General features: G+C 39.0%; 1 protein-coding gene across 3 annotated transcripts in view; it reads right to left on the bottom strand.

Moving 5' to 3' along the window:
- LOC116463628 (ubiquitin carboxyl-terminal hydrolase MINDY-2) overlaps positions 1-24,041 on the bottom strand; it is a 93,074-nt gene that overhangs the window by 25,200 nt on the left and 43,833 nt on the right. For all 3 annotated transcript variants that reach the window (XM_032146809.2, XM_032146810.2, XM_058434766.1), the window contains exons 5-6: positions 14,370-14,472; positions 4,455-4,597 (exon numbers count right to left, since the gene is read on the bottom strand). In XM_032146809.2, coding sequence (XP_032002700.1) covers positions 4,455-4,597; positions 14,370-14,472 — 246 coding nt within the window. The remainder of the gene's footprint in view (positions 1-4,454; positions 4,598-14,369; positions 14,473-24,041) is intronic.

The following is a 24,041-nucleotide window of genomic DNA, read 5'->3' as shown; positions in this document are numbered from 1 at the left end:
ATACTTTAGGGTTTTAGGGTACATGTGCACAATGTGCAGGTTTGTTACATATGTATCCATGTGCCATGTTGATTTCCTGCACCCATTAACTCGTCATTTAGCATTAGGTGTATCTCCTAATGCTGTCCCTCCCCCCTCCCCCCACCCCACAGCAGTCCCCGGCGTGTGATGTTCCCCTTCCTGTGTCCATGAGTTCTCATTGTTCAATTCCCACCTATGAGTGAGAACATGCGGTGTTTGGTTTTTTGTCCTTGCGATAGTTTACTGAGAATGATGTTTTCCAGTTTCATCCATGTCCCTACAAAGGACACGAACTCATCATTTTTTATGGCTGCATAGTATTCCATGGTGTATATGTGCCACATTTTCTTAATCCAGTCTATCGTTGTTGGACATTTGGGTTGGTTCCAACTCTTTGCTATTGTGAATAGTGCTGCAATAAACATACGTGTGCATGTGTCTTTATAGCAGCATGATTTATAGTCCTTTGGGTATATACCCAGTAATGGGATGGCTGGGTCAAATGGTATTTCTAGTTCGAGATCCCTGAGGAATCGCCACACTGACTTCCACAATGGTTGAACTAGTTTACAGTCCCACCAACAGTGTAAAAGTGTTCCTATTTCTCCACATCCTCTCCAGCACCTGTTGTTTCCTGATTTTTTAATGATGGCCATTCTAACTGGTGTGAGATGGTATCTCACTGTGGTTTTGATTTGCATTTCTCTGATGGCCAGTGATGATGAGCATTTCTTCATGTGTTTTTTGGCTGCATAAATGTCTCAAAAGAAGACATTTATGCAGCCAAAAAACACTGACTTTGTTTTAATTCCTCAGGAGTCAAGCTCTTTCCTTCCTCAGGGCCTTTGCATACATGTTCTATCCGCTAAGTTAACTCTTTTTTGGCCAACTGATTAAACTAGAAGATTCACTTTTTAGGTTTCATTTTATTTTTATTTAATGAATTAACTAATTTATTTACTGAGACAGAGTTTCGCTCTTGTTGCCTAGGCTGGAGTGCAATGGCACATTCTCAGTTCACTGCAACCTCCGCCTCCTAGGTTCAAGCAATTCTCCTGCCTCAGCCTCCCAAGTAGCTGGGATTACAGGCACCCACCACCATGCCCAGCTAATTTTTGTGTTTTGAGTAGAGACGGGGTTTCACCATGTTGGCCAGGCTGGTCTCTAACTCCTGACCTCAGGTAATCCACCCGCCTCGACCTCCTAAAGTGCTGGCATTACAGGCGTGAGCTACCGCACCCAGCCTCAGGTATCATTTTAAATGTGACCTTCTTAAATAAATCTTCCCTGACACTCCCTAAGTTATAAGTCCCGATAAAAGCAACTAGGTTATAAATCCTGATAAAAACACTCACATCTTGTGATATGTATCCTTAACAAAATGTATCTCAATAGAAATAAATCAATAATTATTTGTATAACTATTTAATATCTGCCCCTTGTCAAACTAGGAGGTCCTTAATAGGCAGAAACCATAGCTGCCTTGCTCATGGCTGTATTCTACTACTAGTGAGCACCCAGACATGATACATGCTCAATAAATATTTGTTAAATAAATGAATAAATCCTAGACTTGAAAGGTCCGGTTAAGAAATAAAATGATTTAGCAGTATTCACCATGTGGCAATAAATCTGATCCTTATGTCCTTTGGCCTTAGATTTCTGAGGATTATGGATGACTCTGGGCCCACATCTGACATACATCTAGCTAAAATGTTGAAGTTATACAAATGAGCTGTTGCTATAACTAAGATAGGAATGGGAGAGCAAGAGCTTTAAGGGTATTCTTACATAAGCAAACAAATCATTATTTTATACTACTTTGTGTAATTCATTGACTAAAGTGTTGAAGAAAATAGGAAGATGTAATTCACAACTTTAATAAGCCACTTTCATTTAGAAAAAAAAAAATGACACATGGAAAGAAAACTGGTAACTAGGCATTTACATGGAAAGAAAACTGGTAACTAGGTATTAACCAATAAGGGCTAAAAAAAGATGATGTAGCCAGTAAGAGCAAGATGATGGTTAGACAATTGTACTCTGCCTTAGCTGCACATTAAAATAAACTGAAAAGCACTCAGGATTAATGATGCTCAGATCCCACCTCCAGAGATTCTCATTTAATGGAGTTGGTGGTAGGTTCTGAGGATTGGCAGTTTTAAAAAAGCTTCCCATACAGTTTTAGCATACAATTTGGGTTGAGAACCACTGGTTTGAGGAGAGTAGAAGCAGCTTTACTAAAGAGTTAGGATTTGAAATGCTTCTTAAAGGATGGGTAAAATTTGGACAGGCAAAAAGGAATGAGAAGACCTTTCCAAACAGCAATTAAGGAGTGAGATATTGTGGGGAAAAGAAAGATCAGATTGTTACTGTGTCTGTGTAGAAAGAAGTAGACATAGGAGACTCCATTTTGTTCTGTACTAACAAAAATTCTTCTGCCTTGAGATGCTGTTAATCTGTAACCCTACCTCCAACCCTGTGCTCCCTGAAACATGTGCTGTGTCAACGCAGGGTTAAATGGATTAAGGGCTGTGCAGGGTGTGCTTTGTTAAACAAATGCTTGAAGGCAGCATGCTCGTTAAGAGTCATCACCACTCCCTAATCTCAAGTACCGAGAGACACAAAACACTGCGGAAGGCTGCAGGGACCTCTGCCTAGGAAAGCCAGGTATTGTCCAAGGTTTCTCCCCATGTGATAGTCTGAAATATGGCCTCGTGGGAAGGGAAAGACCTGACCGTCCCCCAGCCCGACACCTGTAAAGGGTCTGTGCTGAGGAGGATTAGTAAAAGAGGAAGGAACGCCTCTTTGCAGTTGAGATAAGAGGAAGGCTTCTGTCTCCTGCTCATCCCTGGGCAATGGAATGTCTCCGTGTAAAGCCCATTGTATATTCCACCTACTGAGATAGGGGAAAATCGCCTTAGGGCTGGAGGTGGGACATGCTGGCAGCGATACTACTCCTTACGGCATTGAGAAGTTTATGTATACGCACATCAAAAGCACAGCACTTTTTTCTTTACCTTGTTTATGATGTAGAGACATTTGTTCACGTGTTTACCTCCTGACCTTCTGTCCACTATTATCCTATTATCCTGCCACGCCCGATAATGGTCAATAAATACTAAGGGAACTCAGAGGCTGGTGCCGGCGTGGATCCTCCGTATGCTGAACGCAGGTCCCCTGGGCCCCCTTTTTTCTTTCTCTATACTTTGTCTCTGTGTCTCTTTCTTTTCCAAGTCTCTCCTTCCACCTAACGAGAAACACCCACAGGTGTGGAGGGGCAACCCACCCCTTCAAGATATGGCAGTAAAGTGCAGAAATTAGAAGGTATAATGTGTGTATGGGATGGAGGGTTATCAGTGAATAGACACCATTTTGGCTGAAGTAAAGTGTTGGCGAATAGAACATATCTTGTATTTTTATCCCCATGCAGGAAGTGCTACTGAACATTTTTGGTATATTATTGATGGGATCAGAACAGGATTCTACTGTACTACTGAAGAAATCTACGTATAAGTTGACAAACTTCTGAACTAAGTGACAGCTGTAACAACAAAAAGAATGGCTATAAGAGATAAAAAGAGTAAAACAGTAAATGTTTTTGACAGAGCCATAAATGGCACTATAGGAAGAATTTAAAGCTACACATTATTAAAGAATTTAATGTTTGGTCACATTAAAGTTATTAAAGTTTAATAATAGCAAACACTATCATAAAGGCAAATCATCTAAATAAATAAAAAAATTTATTTCTTCTAAATTCCTTTAGCACTGAAATATAAACTTCCATCATTAGATGTCATCCTAGTTCTGGCCGTGCGCGGTGGCTCACGCCTGTAATCCCAGCACTTTGGGAGGCCGAGGTGGGCAGATCACCTGAGGTGGGGAGCGGGAGACCAGCCTGACCAACATGGAGAAACCCCGTCTCTCCTAAAAATACACAAAAATTAGCCAGGCGTGGTGGTGCATGCCTGTAATCCCAGCTACTCGGGAAGCTGATATAGGAGAATCGCTTGAACCTGGGAGGCAGAGGTTGGGGTGAGCCGAGATCACGCCATTGTACTCCAGCCTGGGCAACAAGAGGGAAATTCCATTTCAAAAAAAAAAAAAAAAAAAAAAAGGAAGTCATCCTAGTTCTATCTCTAGGGTTTATCTTCTTTTTTTCTCAGAAAGAAAATAATAAAATACTTCTTAGTGCAAACATCTGTGAAAAAGAAGTTGAGAATTAAAAAACAAAAAGTGATTTGAGGTAACACTTCAATTGTTTATCCATCCCATCCTTAAGAAGTACTGTATTTAATAATTACCTTCACAATTTGATGGTTAAGAAATATTATGCTAAAATCTTTTATTTATAAGCAGATCAAAAGACATCTCTAAATCAAGCTCCTTTGATTTAGAATCACGATTAAATAGCTATTTCTATATCATACCTTGTATTTGGTCATGGTGCTAAAATGATTATTCCGAAAGAACACACAAAGTTCTCCTTCCTGAACCGTTGAAGTTAGTTCACATAATCCATGGTATGTCAGTTGAGTGGCTGTGTTATTTAGAAACTGCTCAGCTACAAAGCCTATAGAACCAATGCATAATATTAGATAGAAGAATAATTTCAAAATTAAAAAGTTATTCTTTTTCTATTTAAAGTGTGTTCCAAGTATGGAAAAAGGCCAATCATTATAATACTTTCCCTACTTTATGATGGCTCCAAATTGGACATTTGTGTTTTTAATTTTGCAATGAAATACGTGTATACAGACATTCCTATCCTAAATAAATAAGTTATGTGAAATTCTTTTTTTATAAACAAATGCATTTACTTATACTTCACCTACTATTACAAAGGATTTCATGCAGGTTGCAGTAAAAAAGCAGACACAATAAAACTAAAAGCCATCAAAGCAAGTAAAAAGACAGGTGTCAGGCAATTTTAAAAATGGGTGGGAAAGAAAAATGTCAGTCAACAGCTACCTCCCCAATAGCAAGGTGTTTTCAAATTAAAAGTAGCCCTAATAAATTGAGTAGCTTAAGATTTCACAAAAATCCTAGATAATTCTTAAGTTGTAAACTTCTCAATTCTTGCTTTAAAACTGAAAGTAGGCATAAGGCTGAACAGAAAGCCGTGGGATAAATGATGCCATTTTTAATGGTTTTTTACACCATTTTTATGCTAATCTCCTCCAACATATGCCACTCATGTAGATTTATCTAGTTCGGAAATAGATATTATGGCTTTTGTTTTTGAAATACAATAAAATATACAGAAGTGATCTGGGGTATAATTTAAAACATATATATACACAACTGATCTTCATATACACAATTGATCCTCGTTGCAAGTTCATATCTGCAAGTTCATCTAACTGGCTAAAATTTATTTAGAAACCCCAAATCAATACTTGCAGCATTTTCATGCTTGTTTGTGGACATGTGAAGACTGGTGAAAATTCTGAGTGGCCCAATGTGCACATTCCCAGCTGAGGTCAAACAAGGCAACATTCTGCCTTCTTGCTTCAGCTCTCTCGCATACTATAAACAAGTGTCCCTTTCATGGTCTATTTAGTGCCATGTTTTTCACATTTTTATGCTTTCTGTTGATGATTTTGCTGTTTCAAACAGCATCCAAACATAATGCCGAAGTGCTGGCTAGTATTCAGTAGACAAAGGCTGTGATGTGCCTTACAGAGAAAATACATGTGCTAGATAGGTTTCGTTCAGGCATGAGTTACACAGGTTGAGTATCATTTATCTAAAGTGCTTGAGATCAGAAGTGTTTTGGGTGTGGATTCTTTTGGATTTTGGAACGTTTGCATTATACTTATCAGCTGAGCATCCCTAATGTGAAAATGAGAAATCTGAAATCCTCCAATGAGCATTTCCTGTGAGCATGATGTTGGTGTTTAGATTTTGGAGCATTTTGGATTTTCAGATTAGGGATATTCTATCTGTAGTGCTGTTGGCTGTGAGTTTAACGCTAGTGAATCAACAGTATATATTAAATAAGGTGTGTTTAACAAACACATAAAACAAGTTTATGTATTGATCAGGTGATGAAAATGTTACCAAACGCTCCTTGAAAACTAACTCATATTTATCCTGGGGACAGTGGTTCAGCATTCACTAATTCAGTGTTCACAGTAACTTTATAGAACATAGCTACCACAAATAATGAGAATCAACTGTATACATATTTTTTAAACTTGTATTTCTCTTCTTATTTCCCTCCTTCCTTTGGAGTAAGGAGAGATGTCTCGGAAGCAATGGGGGAGGAGGGAAGGGAATGCCCTAAAAAGTTTCATAAGTGATCTGAGAGATATAGATACAGGGACTAAAGATAAATCTGGTGTGAAACTAACACTTCAACAATAAATTGAAAATAAAACTTGGTAGTGCCAGAAGCAGATAACATAGGTTTATTCCACTCCCTCGACATCCCTTAGTGTCAAACCATAGTATTCAAGCTACAAAGTGGTTGTAAAAAGTTACCACACTTTAATTATCACACTATTGCAAGGACTTTGTTATGACAGAAGTACAAAAATTATAAAGAGGTCTACAGCCAAAAGAAATTCATTGAATACTTGCAACTTCTTGGGTTTATACATTTAGATATAAGAGGTTTCTCCACCTGATTACTGTTGTTACTTTGCTAAGAACTAAGTTACTATACACTAATGAACAGCATTTATGATATACGCTAGTAAATAGCATTTACTGTTATGTAGCATTTAAAAAGTAGGCATTATGCCTGTGCTGAAAAGTACCACTGCTGTCTGTAATATCTGTATTACTAAATGTTCCCTTCAGAAAAATGTTTTTAAAAGCCCCTTCCATACCTTACTCACACAATATCCTCTCCACAGATCCCTTTCAAAGAGATACAGAAATTCAGTGGCGATATAGTACATTACTTTCATGTTAGTGTGAAATTCAAAAATTCAACATCAGAAAGGTCTTTCTCAGCTACTTCTTTTTACAGAATAGGACACAGGCTCAGAGAGAATAAGTGACTTGCCCAAGGACATCAAACTAGTTATGGCAAAGTGAAGACTGTAACCTAGGAGAATTATTATGGGTATTAAAGTTTTAAAATTTATTGCAGATGAGTATTATAAATGCCACTTGAATTATATATCTCCCCAAACCATAAAGCATAGCTTATTAAGAACTAGAAAAAACAATGTTTCATAATTCTCCTGTCATCTCTTAAACAGTGGTTTTAGTGGAAAAGGCTATCTAGTTTTAAATTTTTATAATTAATTAGCCTTTATTGAAAAGGTCAATCTAGTTTCAACTTTTTACAACTATTTAAACAAATTTTGGAAAACAACTCTAAGGGTTACACAGCGGTTTATTTATCTGTAAACTTATCAGAGCATCATTATAACGCTCAAAGAGGTATTATTGATTCAAATAATCCAGTTTATTTACAACATTCACATTAAATCTCAATTTTATTGTTATTGTTATTGATGATACTAAAGGTAAAAAAACTTAATAAGAGTATTATTCATGAAAATAAATTTAAATTAAGCCTCATTTTCCTGAGAATATTACTATATTTGAAAATGTTTCTTACATTCAGAAATTTAAGGCTGGGCACGGTGGCTCATGCCTGTAATCCCAGCACTTTGGGAGGCGGGCGGATCACGAGGTCAGGAGATCGAGACCATCCTGGCTTACCCAGTGAAACCCCGTCTCTACTAAAAACACAAAAAAATTAGCCAGGTGTGGTGGCAGGCGCCTGTAGTCCCAGCTACTCGGGAGGCTGAGGCAGGAGAATGGCGTAAACTGGGAGGCGGAGCTTTCAGTGAGCCGAGATCGCACCACTGCACTCCAGCCTGGGTGACAGAGCGAGACTCCATCTCAAAAAACAAAGAAGAAATTCAATAATAAATTAGTTCATTAAACTGTTTTCCTCTGTTACTGGACAGTTATTAGAGAACACGAAAGTGATGAATGCCTTAAAGATGGTGAAGTTACAGAGGTACTATAATTAGGCAAAAAAGAATAGAAAGTAGAAATAGGAAGGAAGGAAACTTGATTTATCTAAAAATGTTGTCTAGATGTGGTCCTGTCTGAGATTTGTGTTCGAATTTAAGCTTAGTGAGAACTTAACTTGTCACTGTGACAGCTTTAAACAATCTAATTTTTAAGAATTTAATCCACATTTAAGTTTCAAAGATCAAATACATTATATTAATGTATTTTTTCCTCAAAAGGATGGGCAAAACAATTTATTTTAATGACAAATGCCCAGATTTTACTTGAAAAGATAAAAGCTCATATGATTTTTTTTTTTTGAGATGGAGTCTCACTCCGTTTCTAGACTGGAGTGCAGTCTAGACACCCGGCCTGGATACGGCCAGTGGGATGCCCTCAAGTTGGGTCTTGTGTTCTTTTATATCTCCTCATCTTTACTTGAGCACTTATTTTTTGGCACAGTAAAATGTTCTGGGCTCCCTACTGCACTCCTAGAATCAAATCATATGAGTGGGCTGGGCATAATGGCTTATGCCTGTAATCCCAGCACTTTGGGAAGCCGAGGTGGGTGGATCACCTGAGGTCAGGAGTTCGAGACCAGCCTGGCCAACATGGTGAGACCCTGTCTCTACTAAAAATACAAAAAATTAGCCGGGTGTCTACACTCCAGCCTGGATGACAGAACGAGACTCCGTTCTGTCTGAATAAAAAGGAATCCATGAGTTTATATTGATACAATTTTTTTAATGGGGAAAGAGGAGAAGGAAGAGAAGGGAAAACTGTTCTGTTACAGAAGAATAACAACTAATAAATAGAAGGAATAACAGAAACTATAACCACCACAGTAATAACTGATTCAGGCAAGAATCAATGGATATCAAATCTACTTGGTGAAAGATTATTAAGGAATAGCATATTCACACAGTTCAAAGAATAGTATCACAGGTGACTTATTAACTACCAAGGGAAAAGGGCATCTTTACAATATAAAAACCTGGCAGATATTATCTTATCATATTTGAACATCACCAATAATGAGATAATTAGGCTCATGTGCCCTCGATTTGATGCACTGGGAAAGACACAATGTCACCTATGTAGCATCCCTGCCAAAAATATATAACCTGAATCTACTAATGAGGAAATAATCAGATGAATCCAAATTGAGGAATATTCTATGGAACAACTGGCCTGGACTATTTTAAAAAGTCAATGTCATAAAAGACAAAAAAGGAAGGAAAGGAGGGAGGAAGCAAGGGAGGAAGCAAGGGAGGAAAGGAGAAACGAAGGAAGAAAGAGAGGAAGGGAGGGAGGAAAGAAGGTTACAGAACTATTCTAGATGACAGAAGACTAAAGAGATGTGACAACTAAATGATCTGTAATTGGAGCCTCCATTGAAAAAAATTAAAAGCTATAAGGGGCAATACTGGGAAAAAGGGAGAATTCTGAATATGAACAATATATTAAATAATATTGTATCAATGCTAAATTGCTTGAGATAATTGTATTGTGATTATATAGGAGAATTTATATAAGAGAATTCCTTGTTCTTAGGAGACAAACAATGAAGCATTTACAAGTAAAGTGCTATATTTGCAATTAATTCTTACAAGATTTAGGGAAAAAAGTGTGTAGGGCCAGGTGTAGTGGCTCATGCCTGTAATCCCAGCACTTTGGAAGGCCAAGGCGGGCGGATCACCTGAGGTTGGAAGTTTGAGACCAGCGTGACCAACATGGAGAAACTCCATCTCTACTAAAAATACAAAATTAGCCAGGTGTGGTGGCACATGCCTGTAATCCCAGCTACTCGGGAGGCTGAGGAAGGAGAATCGCTTGAGCCTGGGAGGCAGAGGTTGTGGTGAGCCAAGGTTGCACCATTGCACTCCAGCCTGGGCAACGAGAGCAAAACTCCATTTCAAAAAAAAAAAAAAAGGATTGTGTGTTGTGTGTGTAGGAATACAGAAACAAAGAAAACATTCAATATATCAACAATTGGTAAATTTAGGTAAAGAGCACATAAATGTTCATTGTGCTATTACAATCTTTTTTATAGGTTTGAGATTTTTCAAAATAAAAGTTGAAGAAAGAAAAAGAAAAGGAAACCAATATTATTTAATAAAAATGATAAGAAGCCAAACTATAATGTTCAGTGTCTATGGCACGTAATAAAGGCTCAATAAATATTTGAATAAATGAATACATATCCTAGAAATATTTTTATATGCATATTTTTGTCCTAGGAACAATTGTTAAAGAAACATTCCTGGGCTGGGTATGGCAGCTCACGCCTGTAATCCCAGCACTTTGGGAGGCTGAGGTGGGCGGATTACCTGATGTCAGGAGTTCGAGACCAGCCTGGGCAACATGGTGAAACCCTGTCTCACTTAAAAATACAAAAAATTAGCCAGCGTGGTGGCATGAGCCTGTACTCCCAGCTACTTGGGAGGCTAAGGCAGAAGAATTGCTTGAACCTGGGAGGCAGAGGTTGCAGTGAGCCAAGATTGCACCACTGCACTCCAGCCTCCAGCCTGGGCAGCTGAGCAAGACTCTGTCTCAAAACAAACACACACACACACACACACACACACACACACACACACACAAAGAACCATTCCTGAGATCATCTGGAATTAAATGAATGGCTCTGGTCAAGTCTGGCTGCTGGTACTGAGCTTTTTTTAAACTTGCTGATTTTTGCTGCCATGAAAAATCAGCATAATCACAACCAGATTCAAAAAGGTATTGTTTCTATTCATCATTGTACTGGAAAAGAAGTAGAAAATAAAAAAGGTATCAACACCCAAAATCAGTGTATTCTACAATTAAGTATTCTATGTAAAGTAAAAGTTCTGTACCTTTACGTATAAGGTAACAGAATCAAGGAAAGCGAATGTTATCTAAAAGAAGTTGAAAGAACACCTAACTCTATTTGATTATTTGCTAAATAACATTTCTTTTCCCTTAAAAAGGAATTTTAGTGAATGTATTTCTTATTCTCCATACCTTGATAGGAAATAAAATGTTTGAATTTTTAAAAAGTTATCACCTGTGACCAAAACTTATTTTTTAATAAAGATTAGAAATAAGTTGGCTTTGAGGTATTTTATTGATTTAAAGGGAAAGCTACAATTGCAGGCTAAACAGAAAAAGAAAGCGGATTACTTCAACTGAACACCACTCAAGATAATATGATATATGATGGGCTGAGCAAGTTGGCTTATGCCTGTAGTTGCAGCACTTTGGGAGGTCGAGGCTGGCGGATCACCTGAGGTCAGGAGTTCGAGACCAGCTTGGCCAACATGGTGAAATCTCATCTCTACTAAAACTACAAAAATTAGTCGGGCATGGTGGCATATGCCTGTAGTCCCAGCTACTCGGGAGGCTGAGGCAGGAGAATTGCTTGAATCCAGGGGGCAGAGGTTACAGTGAGCCGAGATCGTGCCACTACACTCCAGCCTGGGTGACAGAGTGAGACCGTCTCAAAAAAAAAAAAAAAAAAGATAATTTGATGAAGAAAAATGATGAAGGAAAGCTAATTGCTGCAAAGTAAGTAAAAATGTCTATTATGGTCTTTTATTTTCCATGATTTCTTAGTGTCTTATACAAGTAACCATTGGAGTTAAGTAATTATTTCAAATGAACTACAAATTTGTAGTTACTTATGAACAAAAATCTAGTTTAGCTTTTTAATTATGCTAAATGACACTTATAATTATTCTTTAATATGGAAATCTGGTATGTAGAATTTCACTATTATGAAATTTATATATCAAGAAAGTAATAAATATGCCCAGCAGATATTCCCTAAACATTCTATACCATTTTAGAGGGTTTCTTTCTTTGCTTTTACCATGTTCTTCCTAAATTATCAACAACATATATTAACTATAGTTTTTCATTATCCTGAGGAATCAATGTCAGAGAAATAATAATATTTGTGACATCAGGTTAAGGAAAAAGAAGTAATGCAGGAACTGACTTTTTTGTTCATTTTGTTAATTATTGTAGTACTAAGTCCTACCCTTACTGTATTTGTAGCCAGAATTGGGAAAGATGTTAACATTGTTTCACATAGCTTCGTGCTCTGTAAGTCAGTTTATCCAAGTATTCTTGGCTAGCATTCTGTCTGTTACCACTTTCTGAATCCTATTGTTCCTTCAAGTACTACTGAATAGCATACTCTAGTATATTGGACATTACTGAAAAAGAAGGATTCCGTAGATAGACATTTTTAAAATAGGAGCTTCTTTTTAGTAATTATCTATGGTAATGAGAGCTTGTATAAGAATGCAAACTTCTAGTGAGTGGAATTTTTTTCCCCATACATTCTAGCTCATTGAGAAGGAATTTTGTTAATCGATAGAATATACTTTTGTAACAGTTTTTGTTACTTCTTTCTCTCCTAAAATTTGAACACTGCTGCCTCATGCTGTAACAAAAGAGTTGTCAGACAAATCAATGATCAATGACTCTACACTGTTTTTTGTTTTGTTTTGTTTTGTTTTGTTTTCGAGACAAATTCTGTTGTGTTGCCCAGGCTGGAGTGTAGTGGCATGATCTTGGCTCACTGCAGCCTTGACCTCCTGGGCTCAAGTGATCTTTCAGCCTCAGCCTGTCGAGTATGTGGAGCTACAGGTGCCTGGCTAATTTTTTATTTTTATTTTTTAGAGATGGGATCTTGCTACATTGCCCAGGCTAGTCTCAAACTCCTGGGCTCAAGCAATCCTCCCGCCTCAGCCTCCCAAAGTGCTGGAATTACAGGTGCGGGCCACAATGTCCAGCCTGTCCCTGTATCTTTATATGTTTATTGCAAGTAGAAGAATAGCATAAACCTCCCAGCTTGACCAACATGACAAAATCCCATCTCTACTAAAAATACAAAATAAGTGCATGCCTGTAATCCCAGCTACTCGGGAGGCTGAGGAAGGAGAATGGCTTCAACCCGGGAGGTGGAGGTTGCAGTGAGCTGAGATCGCGCCATTGCACTCCAGCCTGGGCAACAAGAGTGAAACTCCATCTCATAAAAAAAAAAAAAAAAAAAAAAAAAAAAAGATTAGGATAAACCTTAACTAAAATACTATGCATTTTCTTCTTATTTTCCTCTTTTACAAAAATGTGTTAAACTTCTGGATAATTAAGTAATGTAATTAGTTGGGTTCTGATTAATATAGATGGAATTTATGTACATATCTTTTATATGCTCATATGCTCTTGTAGTCATTAGTTTTAATTCTTAAAAATGTGATAATTGTAATAAACTTTTATTATATCTTATGTAAAATAATTGTGTGTCTGAGAGAGACTAAAACTCATGCCCTACTTCTCATGATTTTTCTTTCTCTTTTGTTTACCTTTCATAGACAGAAGAATTATAGCCTCGGTATTTATGTATATTTCTGAAAGAGTAAAGTGGGGACTGAGAAGGTGTATCTACATCCTATGCCTTTTGATAGCATTCTGTTTCAAATCTCCTTTTCTCATCATTGACTGGAACACAGTTTAAAAAATATTAAACTGATTCTGTGATGATGAATTTAGAAATTCCAGTTAGCTAAGGATTAGGAAAACTGATTTTCAGAGGCATACTCTGATCCAGAATGGGGCTTTAATATATTGTATTACACTGAAATATAAGGCAGAGGTCTACTAAAAGAAGTACTAGAGTACTTGAGCACCGTAATACTCAGTCAGTTGAAGTGTTCAGGATCAATGATAAAGTCCACTCAGACTCCTAAATAATAAACCTTTTTAAAGAAAGTAATCATCAGTAACCTCTGGGTACCTGACCATAGCAAAGTTAGCAAGTGATCCCAAAAATTTTTAATAGAATCCAGGCCTGATTTTACAAGTTAAATGAAAAAGAGTTCTAGGAAAAACCTTTCATTGGCACCTTTATGAATGATTACTTCTTTTTTTTTTTTTTTTTTTTTTATACAGAGTCACTCTGTTGCCCAGGGTGGAGTACAGCAGCATGATCTCGGCTCACTGCGACCTCCGCCTCCTTGGTTCAAGTGATTCTCCTGCCTCAGCCTCCTGAGTAGCTGGGATTAAAGGCATGCAACACCATGGCCAGCTAATTTTTTGTTGTATTTTTAGTAGACACGTGCTTTCACCATGTTGACCAGGCTGATCGTGAACTCTTGTCCTCAGGTGATCCGCCTGCCTCAGCCTCTCAAAGTACTGGGATTACAGGCGTGAGCCACTGTGCCCAGCCTATGGATGGTTACTTCTTAAAATTCATACAAGTAATATAACATGTGTTTTTTAGAAGTCTTATTTAAGAAATTTGAAAGACATTAAGTTATAAGAAAAATTATCTTGCCAAGAATTTCAAAAGTCAGGAAATAGCAGCACTCACCCACCTTCACTAACCAGCTCACTATTGTCTGACTGTTTACAAGAGATGATCTTCTCCACTAGTTGGTTGTAGCTGCAGTTACCAACAGCTTTTACAATGTCATCAATCTAGAAAACAAATGACTGTCTCACTAATCATGGTAAGATGAGGAACAAAACAAAAGAAAGCTGTATCACTCTTTAGAATTTTATTCTAATATAATACTAAATATAAAACTATTATTTACGAAAAACAAAATCAGCACTAAAATCAAAACCCAACAGTTTCCACGTTTGTTTACAGCTCAGTATGACACATTATGAAAAATACTGCAGTTGTATTAGTTTAATTATGCAAAAAAAGATTAAATGGGATTATTACATGCAACTTTATTTCTTAAGGTCATAAACATGTATTTAAGTGATCAAAATAAAACATAAACTATTCCAGAAGAAAAAATAAGAAAATATCCATTTTTTTCTCCCAGCATCAAGTATCAAGCAAAAGTTTTTTTTTTTTTTAACTAAAAAACAAATGTTACACATTTAAAGCAAGGCAACTTTAAATATGTTAATTTATAGGATTAATAAAATTATTCCATTTTATTACTTATTTCCTAGAAAAGTATAGTGGAGATATGAGTAGAGATAACTAATGTTATTTTCCTTAAGAAAAGTTAATGTATGTTAATCAGGGACGGGATATGCGTCATGATTCTTACTTAATCTTTGTTTTTAGAGGTACGGCAGTAGAGTAAATTTAAACTTTTAAGCTATAGGAAAATAAAATTGGGCTTCTCTACTCTCCATTACACTTTGCTTTGACTATAGAAGAAAAAGAGGTTTCTACTGTCTAAACAACTTATATAGTTGCCTTTCCATACATGAAAATATATTTATATTTATTTATAAATTATTTATGTGTATTGCTGTATTAGTTATATACCTAATAAAACAAATACAAATTTTAGAGTTACATAAATAAAAATAAGAGGGCCAATGTTTTCTTCATTCAAACGATCACCTTGAAGACTTACTCTTTGAATACCACAGGTCTCAACATATATCTGCACAATACTCACAGCAGTGTTTTTCAAACTTGGGGAGCTTGTTAAAAAGATGTAAAAGAATTTCAGGCTCACATTGCTTCTCAATTGTCTAAGTTTTCATTCCACTGCCCAGGTGATTACGACGCATAGGAAAGTTTGAGAACCACCATTCTGGGCTACAATTTATTTTCCTTGTTTATGAAAAAATCTATAATACTAAAAGCCTCTTAACTCACACAACTGGAACTGATGATTGGTTGAGAAAACAATCAGTTAATTCAAAAAGTCACAGCAGGAAATTGTGGAAAATGTTTACAGGCATAAATATCTTAAACATTTTTTTTTTTTTTTGAGATGGAGTCTCACTCTGTTGACCAGGCTGGAGTGCAGTGGTGTGACCTTGGCTCACTGCAACCTCCGCCTCCTGGGTTCAAGTGATTCTCCTGCCTCAGCTTCCTGAGTAGCAGGGATTACAGGCGCCCGCCACCACGCCTGACTAATTTTTTTTTGTTTTGTTTGTTTTGAGACGGAGTCTCGCTCTGTCGCCAGGCTGGAGAGGAGTGACGCAATCTTGGCTCACTGCAACCTCTGCCTCCTGGGTTCAAGTGATTCTCCTGCCTCAGCCTCCCCAGTAGCTGGGACTACAGGCGTGTGCCACCATGCCCAACTAATTTTTGTATTTTTAGTAGAGTCGGAGTTTCACTATGTTGGCCAGGATGGTCTTGAACTCCTGACCTCAAGTACTCTGCCTGCCTCAGTCTCCCAAAGTGCTGGGATTACAGGTGTGAGCCACTGTGCCTGGCCCATATCTTAAACATTTCATATTAACTTAAAACACAAAAAAGTATTCAATGGTCAATCTTTTGATGCAGAGCCAAATAAATCCTTTTCTTTGCAAGAAGATCCCTGGGATAAGATTCTACGTACATTGCACAAAAAAACATCTATGAGTTCCAGCTTTGATTTATGTAAAATGAGAAGTTAGACCCTTAAGAAACAATTTGACGGCACAATCTCTTCAGATGTTATTTTCCTCCACACCTTTACTTTATAGTGCTTTTCATTAGTAACTCAACTTCAGTAAGTCTTTTCAAATAATCTAAATTTTCAATTCTAAGAAATCCACAAAAATACAGCCACACTAAGTTGGGTGTGGTGGCTCACATCAGTAATGCAAACAATTTAGGAGGCTGAGGCAGGAGGATATCTTGAGGCCAGGAGTTCAAGACCAGTCTGGGCAACACAGCAAAACTGTCTCTAAAAATAAAATAAAAATTTTTTTGAGATTTTTTCTTACTCTGTCTCCCATGCTCTGTCACCCACGCTGGAGTGCAGTGGTATGATCTGGGTCTCATGTGTCACTCTCGCTGGAATGCAGTGGTGTGATCACAGCCCACTGCAGCCTCGACCTCCCAGGCTCAAGCAATCCTTCCACCTCAGCCTCCTGCATAGCAGGGACTACAGGCACACGCCATCACACCCAGCTAATTTTTAAATTTTTTGTAGAGACAGGTCTCATTATGTTGTCCAGGCTGGTCTCAAACTCCTGGGCTCAAGTAATTCTCCCACCTTGGTCTTTCAAAACATTGGGATTATAGGCGTTAGCCACCATGCAAGGCCTCTAAAAAAAAATTTTTTTTTTTAATTAGCTGGACAAGGTGGTGCATGTCCATAGTCCCAGCTATTCAAGAGGCTGAGGAAAGGATCGCTTGAGTCCAGGAGTTCAAGGCTGCAATGAGCTATGATCATGCTACTACACATCAGCCTAGGCAATGGGGCAAGACACTGTCTCTAAAACAAAACAAAACAAAACCCCCTAAAACCCAACTACAATAGTAAACACAAGATCAATAGGCTGGGCATGGTGGCTCATGCCTGTAATCCCAGCACTTTGGGAAGCTGAGGCGGGCAGATCACCTGAGGTCAGGAGTTCCAGACCAGCCTGGCCAACATGATGAAATCCCATCTCTACTAAAAATACAAAAAATTAGCCAGGCGTGGTGGTGGGCACCAGTAATCCCAGCTACTTGGGAGGCTGAGACAGGAGGATCACTTGAAACCGGGAGGTGGAGGTTGCAGTAAGCCGAGATCACGCCTGGGCAGCAAGAACAAAACACTGTCTCAAAAAAAAAAAAGATCAATATACAAAAATCAAATATATTTCTCTAGAGTAGCAATAAAAAAAAGATTTCAAATATTCATAGGCAGAATCTGTACATTAGTATTTCACTCAAGGCCAGGTGTAGTGGCTCATGTCTATAATCCCAACACTTTAGGAGGCTAGCGGGGGAGGACTGCGTCAGCCCAGGAATTTGAGACCACCCTGGGCAACATAGCAAGACCTTGTCTTCACAAAAAATAAACAATCTAGCCAGGCATGGGAGTGTGTGCCTATAGTCCCAGCTATTCAGGAGTCTGAGACAGGATTGCTTAAGCCCAGAAGTCCCAGGTTGCAGTGAGCTATGATCATGCCACCGCACTCTAGCCTGGGTGTCAGAGTAAGATCTTGTCTCCCCGCGCCCCCCCCGCCCCGGAATTCCATTCATCCAATTTATTTGGATGCCTAATACATACTACTACATACAAGGTGCCATTAGAGAATCTACAGACACAACAGTGAGCAAAATAGTTTATGCGTTCATAAAGCTTATATTCTAGAGTAAAAGCAAATAATAAACCAAATCAACAAATACATAGGGCCGGGCGCGGTGGCTCACGCTTGTAATCCCAGCACTTTGGGAGGCTGAGGCGGGCGGATCGCGAGGTCAGGAGATCGAGACCACGGTGAAACCCCGTCTCTACTAAAAATACAAAAAAAATTAGCCGGGCGTGGTGGCGGGCGCCTGTAGTCCCAGCTACTCGGAGAGGCTGAGGCAGGAGAATGGCATGAACCCGGGAGGCGGAGCTTGCAGTGAGCCGAGATCACGCCACTGCACTCCAGCCTGGGCAACAGAGCGAGACTCCGTCTCAAAAAAAAAAAAAAAAAAAAAAATACATAATATAAGGTTGTTGTATATAGTGGTATGCAGATGTTTGTTTTCATTGTAGTACAGTATTCCATAGAATACACCATAATGTGGTTATTCATTTGCCTTTTGATGGCTATTCAAGTTATTTTCAGTTTGAGACTATGGCAAATAACACTGCTGTGAAAAATTCTAGGACATTTATCCTCTTCCACTCATCAAGAGTGCATGCCTTGCCAAACTGCTTAGTCTTAAGGAATGCTTGGCATCAACTTCAATGGATAAACCAAACTGGTTTCAAAAGTAGATGGCCAATTTCCATTCTCATCACAAGAAATGAGAATTCTCTATGCTGCACATCTTCACCAACATTTAATACTGTCAAACTTTTATTTTTTATTTTTGTTTTTTGAGACAGAGTCTCGCTCTGTCGCCCAGGCTTGAGTGCAGTGGCGTGATCTCAGCTCACTGCAACCTCTGCCTCTTGGGTTCAAGCAATTCTCTGCCTCAGCCTCCTAAGTAGCTGGGATTACAGGCACTCACCACCATGCCTGGCTAATTTTTGTATTTTAATAGAGACGAGGTTTCACCGTGTTGGCCAGGCTAGTCTCGAACTCTTGACCTCAGGTGATCCACCTGCCTTGGCCTCCCAAAGTGCTGGGATTACAGGTGTGAGCCACTGCGCCCGACGTAATACCATCAGACTTTTAAATGTTAGCCAGTCTGATGTATGTATAGTGGTCTCTAATTCTGATATTAATTTGTATTTCCCTGATGACCAATTCATTCGTTCATTGGCCATTTGGATATCTGTTTTTGTGAAGTGCCTATCCAAGTCATTTGCTCCTTTTTTTTGCTGGGCTATCTTTAAAAAATTATCTGTAGGAGCTCCTACTTTCTGATTATTAATCCTTTAGTCATTTTTTAAAGTTGCAATTCATCTTCTACTCTGTGGCTTGATTTTACATTCTCTTTGGAATGTCTTTAGATGAACACAAATTCTCAGTTCTAAGGCAGTCATGTTTACTAATGTTTCCTTACAGTTAATAGGTTTGTATCTTGTTTTTGAAATCCCTCCCTACAGTGATGCCGTAAGATCAGGAACATAGTTTCAAACTTATATAGCTTTATTTTTTATAGTTAAACTTTTTTCCCCCTCCATGTTTGTAGAGCCAGGACCATACTTATTGCCCAGGCTGGAGAACGGTGGCTATTCACAGGTGCTATCATAGTGCACTGCAGCCTCAAACTCCAGACCTTAAGTGATCCTCCTACCTCAGCCTCCTGAGTAACTGCGACTGCAGGGATGCCACCTCACCTGACTTTTACAGTTAAACTTCAATGCACATGGAATAGAATTTTGCAGTGTGAGTTGTAGGAAACAGTTTCATTTTTTCCCTCTATGTCTACCTAATTGTCTTAGAACCTTTTGTTTAAAGGATTGCCTTTCCCCATTGCTCTAGAGTGCCCTACTTCTATCTGTATAGTGATCTTTTTACGCCTCTATTCTCTGTCATTGGTCTAATTCTTAATTACAATATTTAAAATACTTTGTATGTGAGCTGGGCATGCGGATGCACAACTGCAGCCCCAGCTACTTGGGAGGCTGAGGTGTGAGGATCCCTTGAGCCATCTGAGGCTGCAGTGAGCTATGATCACACTACTGCACTCTAGTCTGGGCAACAGAACAAGATCCTGCCTCAAAAAAACAAACAAGCAAGCAAACAAAAGAAGAAGTAAAAATAAAAAAAAGAATTCAGGCTTACATTCCTCAGACTGTCATTCTTCACAATCTAAATTATCTGGCATTATCATCTGCCAGAATCCAACCTTGGATGTATAAACTGCTGGGCATGTTGAGACTTTTCAATGAAATTCTCAGAGTTGCCTTGCTTATAGTAAGCCATTCTCCCATTCTCCTGAATCCCAGCAGCTTTTACCAATGGACAGAGATGAAAAAAAAGCACTGCCAAGTCCTTGCTATTATGATCTCTGCTTTCCTAGAGTTAATGGATGCACACATGTATGCTGCATTCCATCAGTCAATATTTATTTATGTGCCAGGCACTGTTCTAAATACTGTGCTATGAGTCCAGCCCTTATAAAACCTATATTCTAGTGGGAGATGACAGTTAATCAGGTAAACAAATAATAGCCTTTTGGCTGGGCGTGGTGGCTCACGCCTGTAATCCCAGCACTTTGGGAAGCCGAGGCAGACGGATCATGAGGTCAAGAGGTCGAGACCATCCTTGCCAACATGGTGAAGCCCTGTCTCTACTAAAAATACAAAGATTAGCTGGGCATGGTGGTGAGTGCCTGTAGTCCCAGCTACTTGGGAGACTGAGGCAGGAGAATCACTTGAACCCGGGAGGTGGAGGTTGCAGTGAGCCGAGATCACGCCATAGCACTCTAGTCTGGCGACAGAGCGAGAATCCATCCAAAAAAAAAAAAAGAAAAAGAAAGAAATAATATCCTTTCTTCTTGAGCCAAGCACAGTGGCTCATGCCTGTAATGCAGCACTTTGGGAGCCCAAGGTGGGAGGATCGCTTGAGGCTAGGAGTTTGAGACCAGCCTGGGCAACATAGTGAAATCCTCTCTCTATAAAAAATACTAAAATTGCCAGGCATGCTGGTGTGCGCCTGTAGTCCCAACTACTGGGGGGCTGAGGAGGGAGGATTGCTTGAGCACGGGAGGTTGAGGCTGCAGTGAACCAAGACTGTGCCACTGCACTCCAGCCTGGGTGACACAGCGAGACTCTGTCTCAAAAAAGCAAAAAACAAAAACAAAAACAAAAACCCATAAATACTTATAAGGATTTTAAATCTTATTTTAATGAAACTGGATGCTTTTAAGGCAATGAGGAGGGCAAGGGTAAAGGGAAGGATTTATTTTACAAAGATCATGCTAAGTTCAAGACAATTCAACAGGGTAAGAATAACCTTTTCAGCAAATGGTACTAGGACAACTGGCTATCTACATGCATATGAATAAAGTTGGGCCCTTTCCTCGAACCACATACAAAAATTAACCCAACATTGACCATATTCATAAATGTAAGTGCTAAAACTATAAAACTCCTAATAGAAAATAAAGAACTAAATCTTCTTGACTTTTGGTTAGGCAAAGCCTTCTTAGATAGGACACCAAAAGCATAAGGGACAAAAGAAAAAATAAAGTGAACTTCACTGAAATTAAGTCCAGGCACAGTGGCTCACATTTGTAACCTCAGCACTCTGAGAGGCTGAGGTGGGAAGACTGCTTGAGGCCAGGAGTTCAAGACTGGCCTGGGAGTTCAAGCGTGTGACACGCCATTTCTAAAAAAAAAAAAAGTAAAAATTAAAGAATATTTCCAAATCATACATCTGACAAGAGATTTGTGCTTAGAACATATAAAGAACATTTACAACTCAATTACAAAAAGACACACAGCCAAATAAAAAAATGGGGAAAGGGGTTAGACATGGTGGCTCACACCTGTAGTCCCACACTTTGGGAGGCTGAGGAGGGAGGATCATTTGAGCCCAGGCATTCGAGACCAGCCTGAGCAATATGGCAAGATCTCATTTCTACAAAAAATTAAAAAGTGAGCAGGGTATGGTGGCATGTGCCCAGCTACTTAGGAGGTTGAAGCAGGAGGATCACATGAGCTCAGGAGTTTGAGGCTGCAGTGAGCTATGATCATGCCACTGCACTCCAGCCTGGGTGACTCAGTAAGACCCTGTGTCAAAAAAAAAAACAAAACCAAAAACAAAACTCAACTGTAAAGAACCAATCTAATTCAAAAGTGGGCAAAAGACATGAAGAGACATTTTACTAAAAAGAATGTACAAATGGCAAACAAGCACATCAAAAGATGTTCAACATCATTAGCCATTAAAGAAATGAAAATTAGGCTGGGTGCGATGGCTCATGCCTGTAATCTCAGCACTTTGGGAGGCCGAGGCGGGTGGATCACCTGAGGTCAGGAGTTCATGACCAGTCTGACCAACATGATGAAACATTGTCTCTACTAAAAATACAAAAAAATTAGCTGGGCGTGGTGGCAGGCACCTGTAATCCCAGCTACTCGGGAGGCTGAGGCAGGAGAATCACTTGAACCTGGGAGAAGGAGGTTGCAGTGAGCCGAGATTGTGCCACTGCACTCCAGCCTGGGCAAAAGAATAAGACTCCATCTCAAAAAAAAAAGAAATGCAAATTAAAACTACAATGAAATATTGCTACCTAAGAATGGCTAAAATAAAAAATAGTGACAACATTAAATGCTGATGAAGATGCAGAGAAACTGGATCACTCATATGTTACTGGTGGGAATGTAAACTTTTGGTACAGGTACTCTAGTAAACAGTTTGTTGCTTTCTTAAAAAAAAGAATCCACAAGTTAACTGGGCATAATGGTGCATGCCTGTAGTCCCAGCTACTTGGGAGGCTGCGGCAAGAGGATCACTTGAGCCCAGGAATTCAAGTCCAGCCTGGGCAACAAAGCAAGACCCTATCTCTTAAAAAACAAACAAACAAACACACAAACCCACAAGCAACTATGATATAACCCACCAACTGCACTCCTGGGCATTTAACCCAGAGAAATGAAAAACGTACCTGTACACAAATGTTTACAGCAGTTTGAGACAGAGTCTTGTTCCATCACCCAGGCCGGAGAGAAGTGGCATGATCTTGGCTCACTGCAGCCGCCACCTCCTGGGTTCAAGTGATTCTCCTGCCTCAGCCTCCCCAAGTAGCTGGGATTACAGGCACACGCCATGACAGCCAGCTGATTTTTGTATTTTCAGTAGAGACAGGGTTTCGCCATGTTGGCCAGGCTGGTCTCGAACTCCTGGCCTCAAGTGATTCACCCGCCTCAGCCTTCCAAAGTGCTGAGATTACAGGCGTGAGCCACCGTGCCCGGCAGGAAAACACCAAGATGCTCTTTAACAAGTAAAACCACGGTATGTCCACACCACAAAATACTACTCAGTAATAAACAGCAAACTATTGATAGATGCAACAATCTGGATGATGCTTTGGAGACTTATGGTGAGTATGAAATGCAATCCAAAAAGATTACACACTGTATATAATATTCTGAAAATAACAAAATTATAGAAATGGAGAAAGATTAGTGGTTGTCAGGGGTTAAGAAGAGGGTAAGGGTGTGACAGAAGTGGGTGTGGATATAAAAGGGCATCAGGAGGGATTCTTGTGTTAACAGAAATGTTCCATATCTTGATTTTATTTACTTATTTATCTATTTATTTTGAGACAGGGTCTCGCTCTTTCTCTCAGGCTGGAACGCAGTAGTATGATCACAGCTCACTGCAACTTCAACCTCCTGGGCACAAGTGATCCTCCCACCTCGGCTTCCTGAATAGCTGGGACTACAGGCATGTTCCACCATGCCTGGCTAATTTTTGTATTTTTGTAGAAATAAGGTTTTGCCATGTTGCCCAGGCTAGTCTTGAACTCCTGGGCCCAAGTGATCCTCTTGCCTTGGCCTCCCAAAGTTCTAGGATTACAGGCATGAGCCACTGTGTCCAGCCATGTATCTCGACTTTATTAATGTCAATTTCCTGGTTTTGATATTTTACTAAATTTTGCAAAATTACTAAATTTTCCAATTGGGGAAAACTGGGTAAAAGGTATGAGGGATCGTTCTTCATTTCTTTTTTTTTTTTTTTTTTTTTTTTTT

The sequence above is a fragment of the Hylobates moloch genome, unplaced genomic scaffold (assembly GCF_009828535.3).
Source record: "Hylobates moloch isolate HMO894 unplaced genomic scaffold, HMol_V3 SCAFFOLD_45, whole genome shotgun sequence".
Lineage (NCBI taxonomy): Eukaryota > Metazoa > Chordata > Mammalia > Primates > Hylobatidae > Hylobates > Hylobates moloch.
This window is presented reverse-complemented; position numbering and strand designations above follow the sequence as displayed.